General features: G+C 27.6%; 2 protein-coding genes across 8 annotated transcripts in view; one reads left to right on the plus strand and one right to left on the minus strand.

Annotated features, from left to right (window-relative positions):
• Window positions 1-951: 951 nt before the first annotated feature.
• LOC107447788 (phosphatidylinositol 5-phosphate 4-kinase type-2 alpha) lies at window positions 952-13,396 on the minus strand. Its single transcript, XM_016062813.4, has 10 exons — window positions 13,216-13,396; window positions 12,512-12,643; window positions 11,214-11,311; window positions 11,039-11,135; window positions 10,784-10,936; window positions 8,615-8,761; window positions 7,496-7,534; window positions 4,952-5,065; window positions 3,218-3,500; window positions 952-2,425 (listed from the first exon to the last, which is right to left on the minus strand). Exons 2-10 carry the CDS (start codon window positions 12,641-12,643, stop codon window positions 2,241-2,243), a joined length of 1,248 nt encoding a protein of 415 aa, XP_015918299.1. The 5' UTR covers window positions 13,216-13,396; the 3' UTR covers window positions 952-2,240.
• A 65-nt stretch (window positions 13,397-13,461) lies between these two features.
• LOC107447759 (uncharacterized) overlaps window positions 13,462-18,178 on the plus strand; it is a 37,018-nt gene continuing 32,301 nt past the window's right edge. For 2 of the 7 annotated variants that reach the window (XM_016062790.4, XM_087152440.1), the window contains exons 1-2: window positions 13,462-13,594; window positions 17,348-17,406. In XM_016062790.4, coding sequence (XP_015918276.3) covers window positions 17,404-17,406 — 3 coding nt within the window. In that variant the 5' untranslated portion in view covers window positions 13,462-13,594; window positions 17,348-17,403. Of the gene's footprint in view, window positions 13,735-17,347; window positions 17,407-18,178 lie in introns of all 7 variants that reach the window. The other 5 variants (XM_087152442.1, XM_071186131.2, XM_071186130.2 and 2 more) reach the window with 5 other exon arrangements.

An 18,178-nucleotide genomic window follows, 5' to 3' on the forward strand; every position in this document is an offset into this window, starting at 1 on the left:
AGGTTTCACTACCCGTAGCAGATTTTAAGAGTTTGACCAGTTCTACTTTATTTTCATTATAATATATATCATTTACTTGATTTTTTATTTATTTTAAAAGCAATTAAATATTTTTTAACCACTACAATCTATTTTTATAAATTTATTAATTGCTGTTATTTAGAATAATCCAAATTAAAACTTTTTTCAAACATTCATAAGCATTTGTATGTCACAATCCTACAATAAAAAAAGATCTTAAAAAACATTATAAAGCTTAGATCATAGAGTCTTCATTCGTACACTGATTAATAAATACATTATTTGAAGAAAAACTATTTTTAACATTGAATTCCTATTCATTTCAAAACCAAACTATACACATTTTATATTTTAGTTATACTTTCAACAGTAAGATAAAATACACTTAAGAACGTCATTATCAATGAGGGTGGCTACTCGCGTAATTGATCAGATTTTATTTATTCTCTGGTTCAATGAGGAAAAACAGGAAATAAATATATGAAGGGAAAAAAATATTTAAATAAAAAATAAGTTGCAATTATACAGTTTTCACTTAAAATTTAAAGGATCCACATTTCCTTTAGTGGGTCCTCTGGGATTTCAACCAATCATAGTCCAATGTTAACATTGCATAAAGAAAGAAAAAAAAAGAAAAGAAATTAATCTTTCTCCTTTCTGTCTATGCAATTTGGAGGAATAGACTTTCTGTCTCAGGCTTTTCAGTTAAAAATAAAATTAGCTAGTTTCTTTCGCATCAAGAGTGGCGCATGATGGCAAAAAAAAAAAAAAAAAAAAAAAACGGCTTTTTGGATTTTAGAATTGCAAGATTACAAGGTACATGAAGTTGTTTAAAGGTTAAAATTACGGAGTATAACATGAACTAGAATTTAGTTTTTTTTTTAAAAAAACATCAAGTAGAACATGAACACAGAAAAAGAAACACATAAATGACTTTTAAAGCTTTATATACAATATATATCACAATAGAATGCTTGACAAGTACAGCAAGAATATGTATATATATATCAAAAAAGATTTCTTTTTGTTTTGAATGATCTAACATATCAGTGTCTATAAATACTTGTGCATTGCTATATCACTGTTGTAGCTCCAAAATAATCAGTTCCGGATGTCAGATAAAAGTTGATAATTTTTACTCTCCATTATTTATATTTCAAAAAAAAGATTTTAACAAAATATGTTTTTAAAATATTTATTTAACCATTGAATAATGTCTAGTTAAATAAAAATTTGAATGAGTGATAGTAATTTTTCCAACATAATTATTATTTAAAAAAAAAAAACTATTTGCACACAGCCACATCACTGGTTAAAAATTTTTAAGGATATAAATAATTTTGAATGATTTGATACTTTCACAGCAAAGAGAATTCTTTCCTTTTTAAACAACTCTCTAAAAACGATTCCCTTAATTCTCTCAGCAATGACAGAGCAACAAAACACAGCAAAATGAAATTGATTTATACACAATTAAAATAAATTTGAAACACTTATAATAAAAATGTTCAGATCAATAAACAATCATAATACAATTTATTTTTTTTCCATTAATTTTTCTATAGAACAGAAGTGTGTGAGAGAGAGTAAAATTTTAAATATTCAAATGCATGTAGTCTCTTTACAAGAAATTAAATTTTCTCGTAAAATTATGAAACAGAAATTAAGGAAAATTAGAATATGAATTATATTCACTTAAAATTTAATTTTCTTGAATTACAATATAAACGTACTTTGAAATGAAACTTTGAGAAGGGAAAAGTTGTATTTGGCAAATAAACATAATACTAATTTTACTATTATTTTTGAAAATATATAAACAGACAGTCCCGATAGAAAAAAAAGTTTCAGTTAAAAACAAATGTTTGAAATAAAATTTTCACATTTAACAATATAAAACAAGTAATCTAAAAAATTTTGATTCATTTTGAGTATTTTTAACTTTTGAATGATACTGCCAAAATATTTAGAGAGATGTAAAAAAAAAAAAACTTGTAAACAGGAACTTAAAGAGTTCATGCATAGCACATTCAAACAAAAATCGGAACAGAACATAACGTTAGTGCATTGAAATGCTTGGAACTGTTCTACAGTTTAAAGAGTGTGAATTGCCACAACATCAAAGAGCAAAAGCTATGTGTGTCATGAACACAGCGTGGTGTATGGCACCACCTGATGTATTTCTATGTCTCATATAATCAATCTCACAGAAGTTGTCTTCACTCCATAGCTTTGGACATAAAATCAAGAAGACGCTTAGCATACTGTTCTGGATGCACTGTTGAGATCTCAGCATTGGTACCATGTTTAACTGCTTTGGCTGCTTGGGCTGTTCTCTTTTTTACGCCATAATGGGTAAGAACATCAACTAAAGCCAAAAAGTAGAGCTCTTTTTTCGGAGCATCTAAAATACAAGAAAACCTTTCTATTAGCTAATAATTAGAAGTTGTATCCTTAATGCAACTCAATTAACATATTTTTCAAAAGAATAACTCAAATACTTCAATCCAACCAAACTTTTATTTAACAAACTCTAGAATATTCGTGAAATATTTTAAAATTTTATGTTGGCGGTCGAAAAACTTTGAGCATTTTCACTACAATCGGCAGAAAATATTACCTATGTTGAGGATCGCCACTACGAAACAACTGCTTTATGCTTTATTTTGCTTTCAACAGAATTATCATCGAAAAATACCTTTCTTACATATTGGAGGTGGAAGAAACGTTCATAATTTTTTTTTTTTAAACTTTACTTTGAGAATAAAACAATTCTGCAATGACTTGGCTTTAGCTAGAATTTAAGATTGATATTATAAGAAATCATTTCCTAATTGCAAAAATTTAACTACACAAAAATCTTTTTTATAACAGGAGAATATCGCCAATAATATTAGATATAATATGTATTCCTTTATATGTAGATTCAAAAAAATAAAAAAAGTCTTATATTATAATTAAAGAATTTATAAACTGTTATCTTCTATACATGAATGCTTATTTTTTTCTATAAACAGAAAGCTCTTCTGTTACGTTAAAATATTAACATATATATTTACTACTATTAAAAATTTCTTTCAGAAAGCTACATATTAAAGAGTACTAGAGAAAATTGTCACAGAAAGTTCAAAAAATTCTGCCACAGGATAAATTGCCTTCATACATAAGTCAAGGGAAAAAATCAAATGATTCTTACTTTCGGCACTTGGTGTTGCATAGATGTCTCGGGTTGGGTTGAACACATCCCCATTGGCCATCTCTTCTCTGAGTGCTTGAGGTGAATCTGGGGGTGTAGGCACTGATCCTCCGACCCCACTGCCAGCAGAATCTTCATCTTCAGCAGATCCATTTTCTGGTCCACTGCCTTCCCCCTCAGAGCTCACAGGTTTCTCTTTCTCTAGAGCATCCTGCTCACTACGCTCACTGTCATGTATTCCAAGACATACTGAGTAATCCATCAAATTCATGCTAGCAAGGAACTAATAAAAGTGGAAAACTTCAGACCAATACATTATCAATTTCTTCAGACAGAACATCCAACAAACATTCTTATTTACAGAACAAAAAATCTTCAATAAAAAATTAAGTTCAGTTATTCTTAACAGTCATCATAACAATTAATTGCGTAAGAAAAATTGTTGGAATATTAAAGGCTAAACTAAAAATTGCTTTTCATAAATTATATATGTGCAACATTTTATTATAGTCATATTTCGTAATCATTTTACAATTACAAAAAGAGAGAGAGAGAGACAGACACAGAGAGTGAGCCAAACAAATCCCCCAAGTCACGGTCGCAAATTGTTTTAAACTCTAGCTGTTATTGTTTAACCTCCTCCTTCTTGCTCCCGTGATATTGACAGGCTGGAGTGCTCAGTAGTAATGTGCCAATAAGAATAAAACTAATTCATTTCCTTTGCCCGGAAAACATTTTATTTCTCATTTTACACACCTGATGGCAGTAACAGGATATTTTTAAGATAATTGTAGATAGTTTATTTCAAACTAGTTGCAGCACTAATCAAATACGTAATATAAATACAAAAGTTAAAAAAATAGGCACTTTTATGATCGTTTTCTTGAAAATTAACCGATCGTTAAGGGGTTAATGATAAAAAAGTTAAACAAATGGAATAAGATAAAATGTTCAAAATATCTTTACTGAGTGAAGCTGATTAATATTGTGAAATACTTTAGTTACAATTATTGTACATACCCAATGTCTGGAATTTATAATTAAAGATATGAACATTCATACAATATTGAAAAATCTTAACTAATATTTAAATTACAGCATCTTATCAAAAACTGTCCATATGTACGGGGGTTAGACAAAATAATGAAAGTACTAAGAGAATTATTTTAGAACTTTAGAACTGTTTAGGTAATGTGATTTCTCATACATATCAATAAAGTTTAAAGCTTTTAGAGGTTTAAGGGACTGGCAATAAATTGCGGAGCGGAAAAAAAATTACAGTAAAGAATTCGTTTTTATAAATATTGAAGCATGCATAGAATTGTTCTTTCTTTTTTTTTTGCAAGCATCTCAATGCATAAGGAAAAAATTGAAGATACCTTTGCAATATTAAGAATAACAATCTTACAGCTGCAAAATTACAAAGTGATAAGTTTTTAAGGTTATAACAGGTTTTTTTAATAATATGAGCACCTTAAAATCTTACACAAGGTGTGCAACAATACTATTATAACAATATATATTTACTATTATAACAAAATACTATTATAATGAATAATATTACAACATATAATACTATTATAACAAATAATTATAATACAACATATAATACTATTATAACGAATAATTATAATACTAGTATAACAATATAAATTACCTATTATAACAATATATATTTCGAAATTATACAGCTACACTTATAATTTGATATAAAATACAAAAGTTGTTACTTACTGTGACATCAGCATTTAGAGTTTCTAGTAATTTTTCTTTAGCTTCTGACCCTATGTTCATCTTGCATCCGTCTTTGACAAAGTCATTATCTTTTAAAACAGGAATATCCTTTTCCTGCACAAAATGAAACATAAGTCTAAAGTCAAAACAAAGCTTTTAGTTTAGATACAAAACTTCTGCAAATACCACGATAAGTTTAAATTGTGCGACCGCACTCTCTTCTGACAAATTCTTTCATGTTTCAATCTTATTAAAATTTATATCTTCCCTTTAAAGGTACAAAACATTTTTCTTTTTTAAGCTCCTTGCACTTTTACCATTTTTATTTCTAGTAACACATATGTTAAGTATTTTTTCACTTTGAAACGAGATATTTTCCCTCTATATTATTCTCATAGTGATCTTTATTAATCATGATGCCGTTGATATGAAAACTTATTTAACAGACTTTAGACTTTAGAAAACTTAACAGACTTTAGAAAACTTATTAAGTTATATACCTGCTTTTAAAAATGTCCCAGCACTCATTATTTATTCAAGAAACTAGACTTTCCAAATTATAATCTTTGAATATAAGTGATTTACAAAACTAACTTCTTGAGACAAAATATAAAAAATAATACCAATGATATTAATATAATGTTGACTATGTTAAAGTTTATGAAATCATATGTGATACAAAAGCTTTATACAGAGCTCATTCTAGGCAGGGTAAACAGGGCGCAGCACCCTGTTGCCCTTTTAGTCAAAAGAATCCACCCTGTTGCCCCTGATGTAATAGACTCTAAACCCTTTCTTTCCTCGACCCTTCTTTATTTTTTCTCCAAACTGTACAATGGATTCCTTAAATTTTCAACTCTTTTTATTTAGTTTGTCATTGCTGTCAATACATAGAAAAAGGGAAAATATAGGAAAGGAAAAATAGCCATCACACCCCCTTGTTGCACGTGTCTTAGAAAGTTTGCAGTTGCTTCCACTATCATTAAATCATAATTATTATTAATCAATTTAGTTATTAAATCATAACTACAGACACTTAAAAACATACATTCATTATTTTATTAATATATGCAAGCACTTTAAATAAATTACTAAGTTAATTACCTCAATAAATCGATATATATGTTAATTTATTAATAAAAATTAGTAAATATGATTGCTTTGCTACTGTTAGTAAAGTAAAAAAAAAATTTCTTTCACTAATTGACAATGCTTTTTCATAGAACATGAAAAGTTCATAGAAAGAAATTATTGCCCTTTAAGAATAATAATGCCCTTTTTTTAAACGTTTGCACCCTGCCCTTTTTTCTGCCTAGAATGAGCTCTGCTTTATCAGGGTGGCCACTCAAATCAGATTTCAAATTTCCCTGATTTTTCCAGGTTTTCCAGATAAAAATCTTAAAATTTCCAGGTTTTTGTTTCTTTTTTCTTATAAAGTATAGGATGTGTACAAGAAAAGTGTCTACATTATAAAATATTTTATTCAAAATGTTATTTTTTTAACATATCATCTTGAAAAAAATAATTTCTTTTGACAATTTTCAAAATTTTTTATTTATTTTTTAATGTTTCGGCACAAAATTTTGAATCTAAAATCATATATTGACCAACAAAGGAGCCTTTTTTGTTTAAAATTAAAATATGTTATAAGAGGTTAAAATGAAATAGAAAAAATTAGCATTAATGCAACAATTGTAACAATTTGTCGACAAACATTGCTGTTAGTGATTGTAAAAAAATGTGTGAGTGGTTGGTTTGCTCAGAAAAAATAATTCACAGATTTCTTTGAATAGGAGTAGAAAAGCTTTCAGAAAAAGAGTGCGATATAAAATCTATTATCATAAAATTATAACCAACTAATTTTTGGAGAATTTTATAAAGTTAAAAATACAAAAACATTTTGTCAAAATAGAGAAAAAAAATAACCACCAAAGCATCGGAACAAACTTGAGCCATAAATGGATTTAGCCCAAGGACAGAATTTAAAAACAGAAGCTAATATCCTAATCCCTTTTTCCACCAGAATCTTACCTAAATTTTCCTAAATTCCCATAGCGGTCAAAAGTTTCCACATTTGTTTAGCAGCCGTGGAAGAATTTTATATGGCATTCTAGTTTAGCAGAACTATAATGGAGCAAATTTTGATGCAAGCAAAGTATCGCTAAGTTGATAATATTTCAACTGTTTGGCGATACATTTCCGTTAAAAAAAGTGGGTATAATGGATGAAATAATTTAAATTAAGAAAATTAGCAAATAATTTAAATTAGTGAAATTTGAAAAATCATCAAAGAAAAATTTCCAGCTTTTCTTTAAAAATCCCTGATTTTTCCAGGTTTTTATCCAAATTTCCCTGATATTTCCAGGTTTTTTCCAGTATAAAAAAATTCCCTGATAATTCCAGGTTTTCAAGGTTTTCCAGGTGGGTGGCCACCCTGTTTATACAATAAGTAATCTGGTGTAGCAATCTATTGAATAATATCACACAATTAAATTGATTAAAGAGCAACTACACAAGTCAGGAAAGAACATATTTAAATTTTACCTTTTCTTTATCACTGGCTTCTCTGTCAACAGTTGAACCCTTAAATAAGCAATAAATGAAAATATTTTAATTTTTCAATTTTTAAATACTAATTTCCCTAAAAACAGGAACTTTTTAATATGAAAAATAATAAGACATTTCATTACAAATTAAAAGATAATCATTATTAGAAAAAAAGTCCCCAGCACTGTTTTTACATCATTACTTCATTTTTAATTTTATTTTTCTGCATTCCAAATATCAAAATTCGAAATATTTTTTCACAAAATATATCTTTATGCTGTGATAATCATTTTTTGGGTTGAATTAATGATTTAGCTTAAACAAATTTAGCTTAAACTTTCTATTCAGGTCGGCTAATAAAAGGTAATAAATAATTTAAACCAAATTATTAAAATTAAACATTTGACTTTTTTCCTTTAAAAAAAATCATTGATGCAAATCATTAAAATATGAAAAACAATGATTAAAAAGTAATTTCTACGATTTTTTAAATTTTTGAGTGGTGAAAGAAAAGATAAAACTTGTATAACCCATTGAAACAAGTAAAAAAAATTGTCCCAAGCTCGTACAAACAGCATCACTTAAGATTAAAACAAAATTTCATTATTTCATGCCAATTCTCATCTCAAAAAATACTTAATAAAAAAAATAATTAAAAAAAAGCTGTAAGTTTTTTTTTTAAATAAAAAGTTGGGGTTTGGAAGTAATATTTCAGCTCTTGTACTATTAAACTTTCTGATGAATCAAATCAATTTTGACTAATAAAGTTAAAAAGTTAATTTAAAAAGAAATACCAGTAGAATTAATAATGTAGAAATGTAGTAATATACATTTAACTATATAGAGTTCTTAAAAGTATTTTTTCAAAAGAAATCAATTTTAATCTGTCTAATTCAATCAAAAAAAAAAAAAAAAAATCACGAACCCTGTTTCAATATTAACATAAAACAAAAACTAATTACTTTAGCTGATTTTTAATATGTTTTTATATTTTTATAATGAGAATGTATAGTTATTATGCTTTAATCAATGATGACAAAATTTAAACAAAATTTCCAATTCATTTAAAATATATCAATTTGTCAAGTGATAAGTTTCAAAATAAAAGTTTTATACCTTTAAATCATATTTTTTGTGAATTTTCAGTCGAGTAGTAAAGATGTTACGCATTACAACTACGTAGGTTTCAGCACCTTCAACAGTCAGCCTATACATGCCTAAATACTGAGGTAGTAAAGTCTTTCCATGCCTCTCTACAATATACTGAAAAAGTATTCACTTTAATGCATAAGTCAATTAACACTGTTTATTATATTAGGTTGACTAGCAAAACAAATAATTTGTCGGGAAAAAAATGACTTCCATGAATGTATTTTAAAGAAGTTGTAGAATTTTAAAAGTTTCTGAAAGGAATAACACTATTAAAGATACATCAGAAGGTATTTATACCCAGTGTTAAGAAAATGTTCAACTTTGGTTTAAGGAATGATCTTTTTAGAAAGGTTAAAAGTAATACTTTCAAGTATTAACCCTTAACAGGAACCAAGTTTAATTATAATAATTTATAACATTAGTTTTTCTATACATAAATTGTTTATTTAATTGTAAATATGACAATTGCATCAAAGATAAAAATAAAAAAAATATTTGCTTGTATATCAGTGTTGGCTAAGCTTTTTACAATTGACAGTTTTATCCATCAGTCAAACATCCCTTTTAGACATAATTTTTTACATGCCTCTCAAAACCCAAAATAAATTCATTAGCTGTTATAAATAATAAATATTTATAAATAAACATACATATAAAATTACAAGTGATCATTTAATTATGTTCTTTTAATAGCTATATGAAATATTAATAATAATTTAATAAACTCTTGAATTGATTGATTGAAAAAATTATTTACTCATTTAAAGAATTTTCATTCATATTTTTATAAATCATAATTAGTTTACTAATGAATGAATATATTATAATCTAGATTTATTGCAATTATTCATGTAAATATAAGCAAGAGAGCAGAAAATTTTCAGAACCTAATATTCCCTATGAACAAAATTTCTTTTTGGATCAAAATTTACAAACATTTTAGCAGTTTTTTAGTACAATAAATTTTTAAAAATATTTTTGGAAAATAAAGTTTATACAAGAAAATAATTCATTTGATTTTATGTGATTCATGAATAAACAAGCTTAAGTGTTAAAAAATAATAGAAATCATAATATGTTGAAGTAGTAACAATTTATTATATTAAGTTTAAGGTCCCAATTTTAAACTTAAGGAATTCAAACTATAATAAATACACAAATTGATATATATTTTTTTAACAAGAAAAAGTTTTGCGAAGCGACAAATTTTTAAACAAAAAATTCTGTAGGAATGTTTTTAAGACCAAAAATTTCCTCATGGATGCCTGAATTTCCTTCAGTGCCTTGTTTGTGAGGTTAGGCAAATTCTGCTCCCCTGAATATATTTAATAATAACAAATATTGAGAATCAATAAGATAAAATACAAGTGGAGATAAGACAATTATTGGCAAATACTTTAAATTTACCCAATCTAAAAAATCTGTCTGAATTGTAAGATAAAAGAATAAAAATCAATATTTTGATTGATAATAATTACAGTAAGTCATAGTTATTACCTGATTGATTAATTATAATAACTCATAGTTATTACCAGTAATATACACCAAATAGTTATGATATGGCTCTTAATATATTAACTTTATCATTAGAAAACCTAATAGTTTCAATAATTTTGGTCACATTTTTTATAAGTGATAGGTGTATAATATAAACCATAATTATAGTAGTATATAATGCAAGTATTCTGCATGATTTAGCATATAATAAAATGCCTCAAATATCAAAAAAGAAACTCGCACCAAGTTTTTGACAGTTTATGACACATTTCGACAGTTTTTTAACATGTCAAATGAAAAACCAGTTTTTGAGATCCAAAACCAACCCAGCCATACATAGGCTACATTATACCAAGAAAGTAAAAGCACTTATGTAGCTTGCATGACGACATTGGTCGGTTAAGACGGAAAACTTTTTTTTTAGACTCATCTGGGAGTAGTACCTTTAATCATTCAATAAATAACAGTTTCATGTAAAAAAAAAATTAATTTTCAGAAATAATTTTGATTTATTAGCAATCTACTTGACTCTCTTTCTCTCATATTTTTTTCTAATATTAGATGAAAATTTTAACTTTGATCTAGTTAAAATAGCAACTCTTTTTTCTAAAATTAAAACAGGAGCCAAACACTTACTGGATGGTATTGTTTCAAAAGACTGTGCATCTGCTCTACTTCTTCTGTTTGTAAGGTTTTAATCATAAACAATCTGTCATAAGACTGATAAAATCTCGCACCGCTTCGGCCAGGTGAGTGAACAGCTGTTGGTTGTGATTTTGTGAGTGAGTTCTGTAAACAATGTCATTCATAATTACTAGTATGTTCTTTTAAAAAAAAATAAAACGAAAGATTTTATGTAACAAACAACATGCACACATAAATGTGTCATACCATATAATCTGCATCATCTATGCTGAATCGTTCTCTCAAATTTCGAAAAACCAAAGGACAATATTCTTTTACCTTGAAATGACTCGGCATGCTCTCCCTGAAACAGATCCATTGTATTTAAATTTTATCCCTTCTTCACAGAATTGAAAGTAAATCTCATGAAGAAAAATCTTACTTGTTAAAGTGATGATTATCAACTTTAATTTTGCTAAAAGCTTTAAATTCATCAGGAAGTAACATGACAGGAACATTAACATGGGTCAGCTCATTAATCTAAAAATTTAAAAAATAAAAATAGTGCAAACAATGGAAGAAGCAAACTTTTACTATTAAACCACAATGATATGAATTTTAATCATGATGGACTTGATTAGGGGGATGCTTCTGTATCTTAATCTGGCGCGCCAACTACAATTGCCAAAGTGCCAAATAGATTCTAAACTTGCAAATTTTTTAAAAGAAAAACATGTAGATGGTTGCCTGGGGGTGGCTAAAAGTTATACCCTTCGAGTTGGTCCCTTTCTGTGATGTTTTTTTTAAAACATCACAGCTTGCGGGCCACTGCCCGGAAGTTTCCAAGTCTTGGGGATTATTCTGCCACAGATCACGATACGGAAATCTCCCCTTGATTAGACCCAAACAGCTCTTAAATTAACCTCTTAAATTATTCATGAAAAAAAAACTTATAATATAATTTTGTCCAAAAAAATCAGAAGATTTTACAAAAAGCTTTTAACTATGCAACACTTTAAACTATAAGTTGAGAGACCATTATTATAAAAATTTAAAAGTTTATTACTAATAAAAGAATTGGTAAGCCATATATATAACAATATATAGCTGTGTATATATCAGTGTTTTCACTACAGAGCGAGAACGCGGGAATCTCGCATATTTTTTTCTTTTCTCGCAATATAAAAAATTATTAATGCGAGAAAAATTTCGTCTTTTGCCATTTTGAATAAAATCTGTTTCACTTTTCTTCCTTGATCTTTCATTATTTTGAACATCGGTCCTTGTTATCTAGTTTCCCTATTTATCAGTATTGTTCAGAACCGGTGCAAACACCACGGAACCCCTTTCAGAACACATTTCTCTGCAACCACGTGCTCACCTTAGGTAAGGTTTCTTAATGTAAGACGTTAATATTTTTTGTGCATGAATGCAAGATGGACAAATACCTTGCTGATGAAAAAGTAGATATAGAACATTTTTCATATGATGATGCAGTAAAAATATTCAATTAGAAGATGTTTAAAATGTATTATAATTGAAGAAAAAAAAATTTTTCCCAAGTCTATTCGTGTTTTTTTAATTTTTAGAAATCTCACTTAACTTTTTGAAATTTCACCCTGCTTTTGAGAAAGGGTGAGAAATTCTCTCCCTTTTTTTTTCTGTAATGAAAACACTGATATATATACATATATATATAACATGAAACAAAAAGACTAAGTGATATGAGAAACAACATACAGTATGGTTCACTCCCCACATCAACACGCTAATCAAGGGTTCATTGGCACGAAACAGCTTGGCCTTTTGGTATTTAGGTTTGAAGTGTTTTTTCTTCAATTTACTACTTCCTTTTTGAGTAATTGAAGCCATCTAAAATAAGAAATAGTTTATAAATACCAAAATTTGCTGAGTTTATGAATACCAATATTCGCTAAGTTTATAAATACCAAAATTCGCTAAGTTTTCAAAAATTCAATAAAAGGTTACATGTTTTTAATAATGTAAGCTTCACTAAATTACAGCAAGACTTTAAGTCAATTTAATATATAACTACTTTTAATAACTATTTTCATAAAAAACAGTCAACTAAATCAATATGAATAATCTCTCTTACTAGAAAATAGTTTGCTATCATTAAAAAAATATCACGAACTTACAACCTAAATGTTAACTATCTGTCAGATAAATAAAACGAAGTAAAATGAATGATAAATCACAGTAATTTTTCATTAAAGTTTCTTCAAATGTTAAAGAAATAACAGGCAGTAGTTCTTAGAATAAAAGCGTTAAATTAAAACACAACAAATAGAATCCACATGACTGTTAACATTAATTTTTAAGAACTTTGATTAAATACACTATTCAATTCGATTAACTGAGAAAATGCAAATAAATAATGGGCAGTTTAATAGGGAAGCAGACATATATAATACACTATTTACCGTAGTGTTAAGTACTAGAATGTATATTCACTATGAATTTTATCTACACATCGATTTGTTGCAAAGCGATTGTTTTATTGTGGGTACTTAAGTTTTTAAATTTCTTTAATTTTAAATTCCTTGAATTGAACAGACATTTTTCCTTCTGATTATTGTTGATGTTGCCAAATTTAAAATTGTCAAAAAAAGTGCTGCATCTGTAACAAAGATGAAATAAAATTTATATTCTTCAAATGGCAACATTAACAAAATAAAAACTCACGACTTGAATCGAAAAGAAATAGACCGCCTAAATCGATTCAGTCAGCGGTCAGGAATTCGAACTCTTTGTACTTGCTGTCTGTAATTGTTAAAAGTTGTCTTGATCAAAGTTATTGCGGTAAAATATTTTTTATATTTTTCTTATTAATCTTGGGGGAGATTTCCGTATCTCTTTATCTGTGGCCGAATAAGCGCCAAGTCTTGCAAGACTTCAGAAACTAAGAAAAAAAACATCACAAAAAGGGACCAACTCCAAAGGTATGACCCATAGTGGGGATATTTCCGTATCGTGATCTGTTGGGCAAACTAAAATTGCCAAATAGATTTTAAGCTTGCTTGTTTTTTTGTTTTTTTTAAAGAAGGAAAAACAATGCCGGAGGGTGACTAGGAGTTATACCTTTCAAAGTTGGTCCCTTTCTGTGATGTTTTTTTTTTTTTTTTTTTAAGTTTTTCGCGGAGCACTGCCCAGAAAAAGATACTCGGCGATTATTTTGCCTCAGATCACGATGTGAAAATTTCCCCCGGGCAAATATCTACATGTTTTTTTTTTCTATAAAAAAAACATATCAAGTTTATAATCTATTTGGCACCTTGTAAGGAAATATCCCCCATAAAATTATGAAACTGGATTTTACCCAGGTAGCAGATACCTTCCAGCACGGATGAAACCTTGGCTACTGTAGTTGGTGTGGCAGATGGCGATATGGAAATATTCCCTTGCATAAGTAAATAGTTTAAATAGGTAATAGTTTACATAATTAGGTAATAGTTCAGGGACCCTTCTCTTTTTCGGCACTTTACGAATTAAGGAATATCTCTGTAAACAAACCAGGAACCAATCGCATAAAGGTAAACACCCGAAAATGATACCATTGGAAAAAAACACTGTGAAGTAGATCATGGTAACCAGAAATGGGATTTCAACAAAGCAACGAAAATTATTGCCAAACCAAGGGGCCCACTAATTCTACACTTGAGCCAACTACTTTAGATTAAAAATTGAATAAGGCTTAAGTTGTTCTAATTTCTTTAGAAATCCATTAAATTTTCTTTTACAATTTTGCATTTTAGATTTCATTTATTAAAAAATAATCTGTTAAATAGTTTGGAAATTATTACTATTATTTGAATTAGATTACTTCCACTTGAGTTAAAAGAAACCTAATACTTCTATAACAGTTTCTTATAGTCTGGAAGATAATTGTCGTCATATGAGTAGAATTTATCAATAGAGTATCTAATAATTTATGTATCGTGAGCAAAGGAATGGCACATAGAGTGAGTTACTTTATGAACTTTTCTATGCATGGAGAAGTGGTGATCTGGAATCGAATATCATTTTGTTGAGAGAGATTAATTGAAAACTAAATTCATTGCTAAAATCAATGTATTATCGCAACCATATTGGTCTTGTAACATAACAGCCGCTGTGAGAAAAAAATAATGGATGGCCTCAGAACTAACTCTAATAAGTACTAATACAATTGTAAATAATATAATAAGAGAATGAATCAGGGTTGGCAGGTTTTTGACATGTTACAGTTTTTGACAGTTTAAACCATGGTTTAAACCGTCACGTGAAAAACCTCACTGTCAAAAATGTCGAAAATGTCAAAAACCTGTATTCATATGTGAAATTTAATTAATACATAAAATTTATATATTTTTTATAAAGGATAGTGTTTCTAAATATGTTCTAGAAAAAATAAATTTAAAATTTTGAAGAAACACTTATATTTTGAATAGTAACCAAAATCTTGTACTTAAAACTCACATCTTTTGTAATATTATGTATTCATTTTCATGTGTTATTGAAAATCTGCAGTGATATTATTAAGAAATTTATTTATAACCAAATTTAGCGTATAGTATAGATTATACTAAAATTAGACATTTTTAAAGATAAACATTAGCAGTTTTGTACATTAGACATCTTCTTTTAAAGAAAAATCTTTTTAATATTCTTTTAAATCTTCTTAATAATCTTTTTAACATAAGCCAATACAAATTTAAGTGCTTTCTGTTAAATACACAGAGTAGTTAGTGTCGATTTACAGTATATTCAGCCTATTCATTTACTATGCTGAAAATTTAGTTTATCCAAATACTTGTGAATTTCATTTTGCTGAATACGATATAGTTTTGTTGAATATCTAAATATTCAGCTGTTGAATAATTACTTCTTTCTTTCAAGATATGCATTATTTGTATTCTTAATACAAGTGGAGAAAAAAAAATTAAGAGATAAAAATTGTTTCAAAATGATAAGTGTAATAATTATAAATAAATATAATAAACAATATGAATTATATTTATCATTATTCATAAATATAACTACTTTTAAATTCAAATTAACATACTGGATAATAAAGATATTCAGTATAACATTAAAAAAAATTTTTTATACACTTGTATCAAGTTTGTATTTATACAACATAACTTATAAGTTCCTTATAAATATTAGTTATATGTTCCTTATATGTCAAAAATGCATAGTAATAAACTTTTAATTTTCTTAAGTATCAAAAAAAAAAAATTTTTTTTAAATATAAATATTTAAACAATTTTTGTGCAAAATTTTTCTGCACATGCATTTGAATATAAATTTCTGAGATTTTAAATCTGTTATTTTACCTTAATTTTAATTAAAAAATATTTTAAAACGTTCTGATTACCTATAGTATAATTAAATTTCAATTTAATGCATGGCAACTGTTGGTAGTTTTGAAGTTTATATATTTTCTTGGCAAACTTCAGTTTTTGTCATTTTTGACGGGTTTTTGACGGTTTAAACCAGTATTATACCCTTGTCATGTCAAAAACCACTTTTTGATGTCAAAAACCCAACCCTGGAATGAATGAAAAAATTAAGGAAAATAATACTAAAGAAAAATTATAAATTAAGGAATATAATAAAACAATTGTTAACTGGATAAATGTTGTTTCACTCGAACCAATTTCCTGTTCCCAACTGTCTGTCAAAAGTCAAAATGTATTTTTGTAGAAAAGCCACAACATCTTTTTCACTAGTTGGTTAATCCTATATTCACATTCCTATACTTACACTTGTCATTGCATCAAACAGTTTTAACGAGCATAAAAAGGTAGGAAGGTGTTTCAAAAGGAGAAGCTTATGGTTGCTACTTTGGTACCTTTCAGGTTGCCAGTTTATCACGGTATTTCTAAAATTGGTGTGGTTGTGGTAGTATGTAAGTACCAAATCATCTTTCTGGGAGGAATGAAAGGTCAATGTTATAAAACAATGATAGCCCACAAGAAAAATAGGGTTAATCTTATTACGTGTTGCACAGTGGATTTAGCAATATTTGGGATGACGATAAAGTTTGCAATATGCAGTTGTAGATTTGCCTAGATTCTATGGGTTTTTTATTTTATTTATATGCATTTTTCAAGGTATATTTATAAATTTCCCATTTGCAGGTTAAATTTTTTTATGTTTTTGCCTACATGAATTCTTGACTGCAATCATAAAGCGTCATTTCAGCCTTGGCGACAAGCATCATTTTGCCATTGTCAACATTTTTTATAATTGCGCTAAGTTTCTAATGTATACTTGATATTAATGCAAAAAAATTCTAAGATTTTATAATGCTGTTAATTATTTTAAAATATGTGATTTTGGGGTAATTATATCTGCTTTTGTAATTTTTTCTTCGCATTGCATCATTCGGAGATTAAAATGGATAATGCTTCCATTGAGTTTTACGATTTTTATTTCTTTCATGTCTGAAAATTTTTTATTAATCTTTTTAAGCTGTTTTAAATTTCATTAGTTATTTTTCATTATTGGTTAATTAGTTCAATGTGTAATTAGTTTCAATACATATTTTAATAATCAATGTACTTTCAGTAGTCTATATGAATCATTTTTGCAAGTAAAAGAGCGACATCATCCTCTTTCAAATAATGGTAAATACATCATTTTTCTTCTTTTTATTGAAATAATTTTTGATATTGAAATCTGTGATAAATTTGAGTGCTTGTGTTATTTATTCATGATTTTTGCTTTTAACTATTATTTCTTTAACTGTTAACCAAGTTATATTTGTAATTCTGTGTTTATAAAATTGGAAACTGCAAAACGACAAATAAAATAAAGTGTCCCATGTACCTTCATAAAAGTTGGTATCTGACACATGAGTGTTTTTATAATCCTTTTTTTGTTAAATCTACTGAAACTACCGTGGAAGATTTCGTATGATTTATTTATTTTTTTGAGCTAAATAAAACTGCAGGTTGCCTTTTTTGATGGCCTTTACTATTATCGCTAACTACAGTGGTGTAAGAGGTCAGAAAAAGAGTTTAAAAAACCAGGGGATGAAAAACTTGTTCACACCCATCACCTGCTGTGTTTTTATGATCATCGCCTCCTCCTCATAATTCCTTTCCTCAGTCGCAGAAAGATCCACTTTTTGTTTTCAAAATAAACAATTCATGTGTTTTCTTTTAAGTGTTAAGTTCCAAAAGTGTTTCAAATTTGTGTCTCAAATTATTAGCTATTACAGTAAGACCTCGATTATCCGAGCTAATTGGGACCGCTAGTACCCCGGATATCGGAAATCTCGGTTAATGGGAACCATGTATAAAAACCTTGCGAATTTAACTACTTTTAAAGTAAAAAACAATAGAACGTTTTTTAAATGATAAACATAAACATATATGAACTTATGTTTCACAGCTA

The sequence above is a fragment of the Parasteatoda tepidariorum genome, chromosome 9, assembly GCF_982258835.1.
Source record: "Parasteatoda tepidariorum strain Cologne lab strain chromosome 9, Ptep-v5.0, whole genome shotgun sequence".
Lineage (NCBI taxonomy): Eukaryota > Metazoa > Arthropoda > Arachnida > Araneae > Theridiidae > Parasteatoda > Parasteatoda tepidariorum.

What these genes read in the sequence shown, in the direction of transcription:
- LOC107447788 (XM_016062813.4), bottom strand. Translation starts at nt 12,643, where the DNA reads ATGGCTTCAATTACTCAAAAAGGAAGTAGTAAATTGAAGAAAAAACAC. An exon ending in GATAATCATCACTTTAACAA is followed by an intron (nt 11,136 to 11,213) that starts GTAAGATTTTTC and finishes GATCTGTTTCAG; the next exon opens with GGAGAGCATGCCGAGTCATT. An exon ending in TTTTGAAACAATACCATCCA is followed by an intron (nt 8,762 to 10,783) that starts GTAAGTGTTTGG and finishes ATACTTTTTCAG; the next exon opens with TATATTGTAGAGAGGCATGG.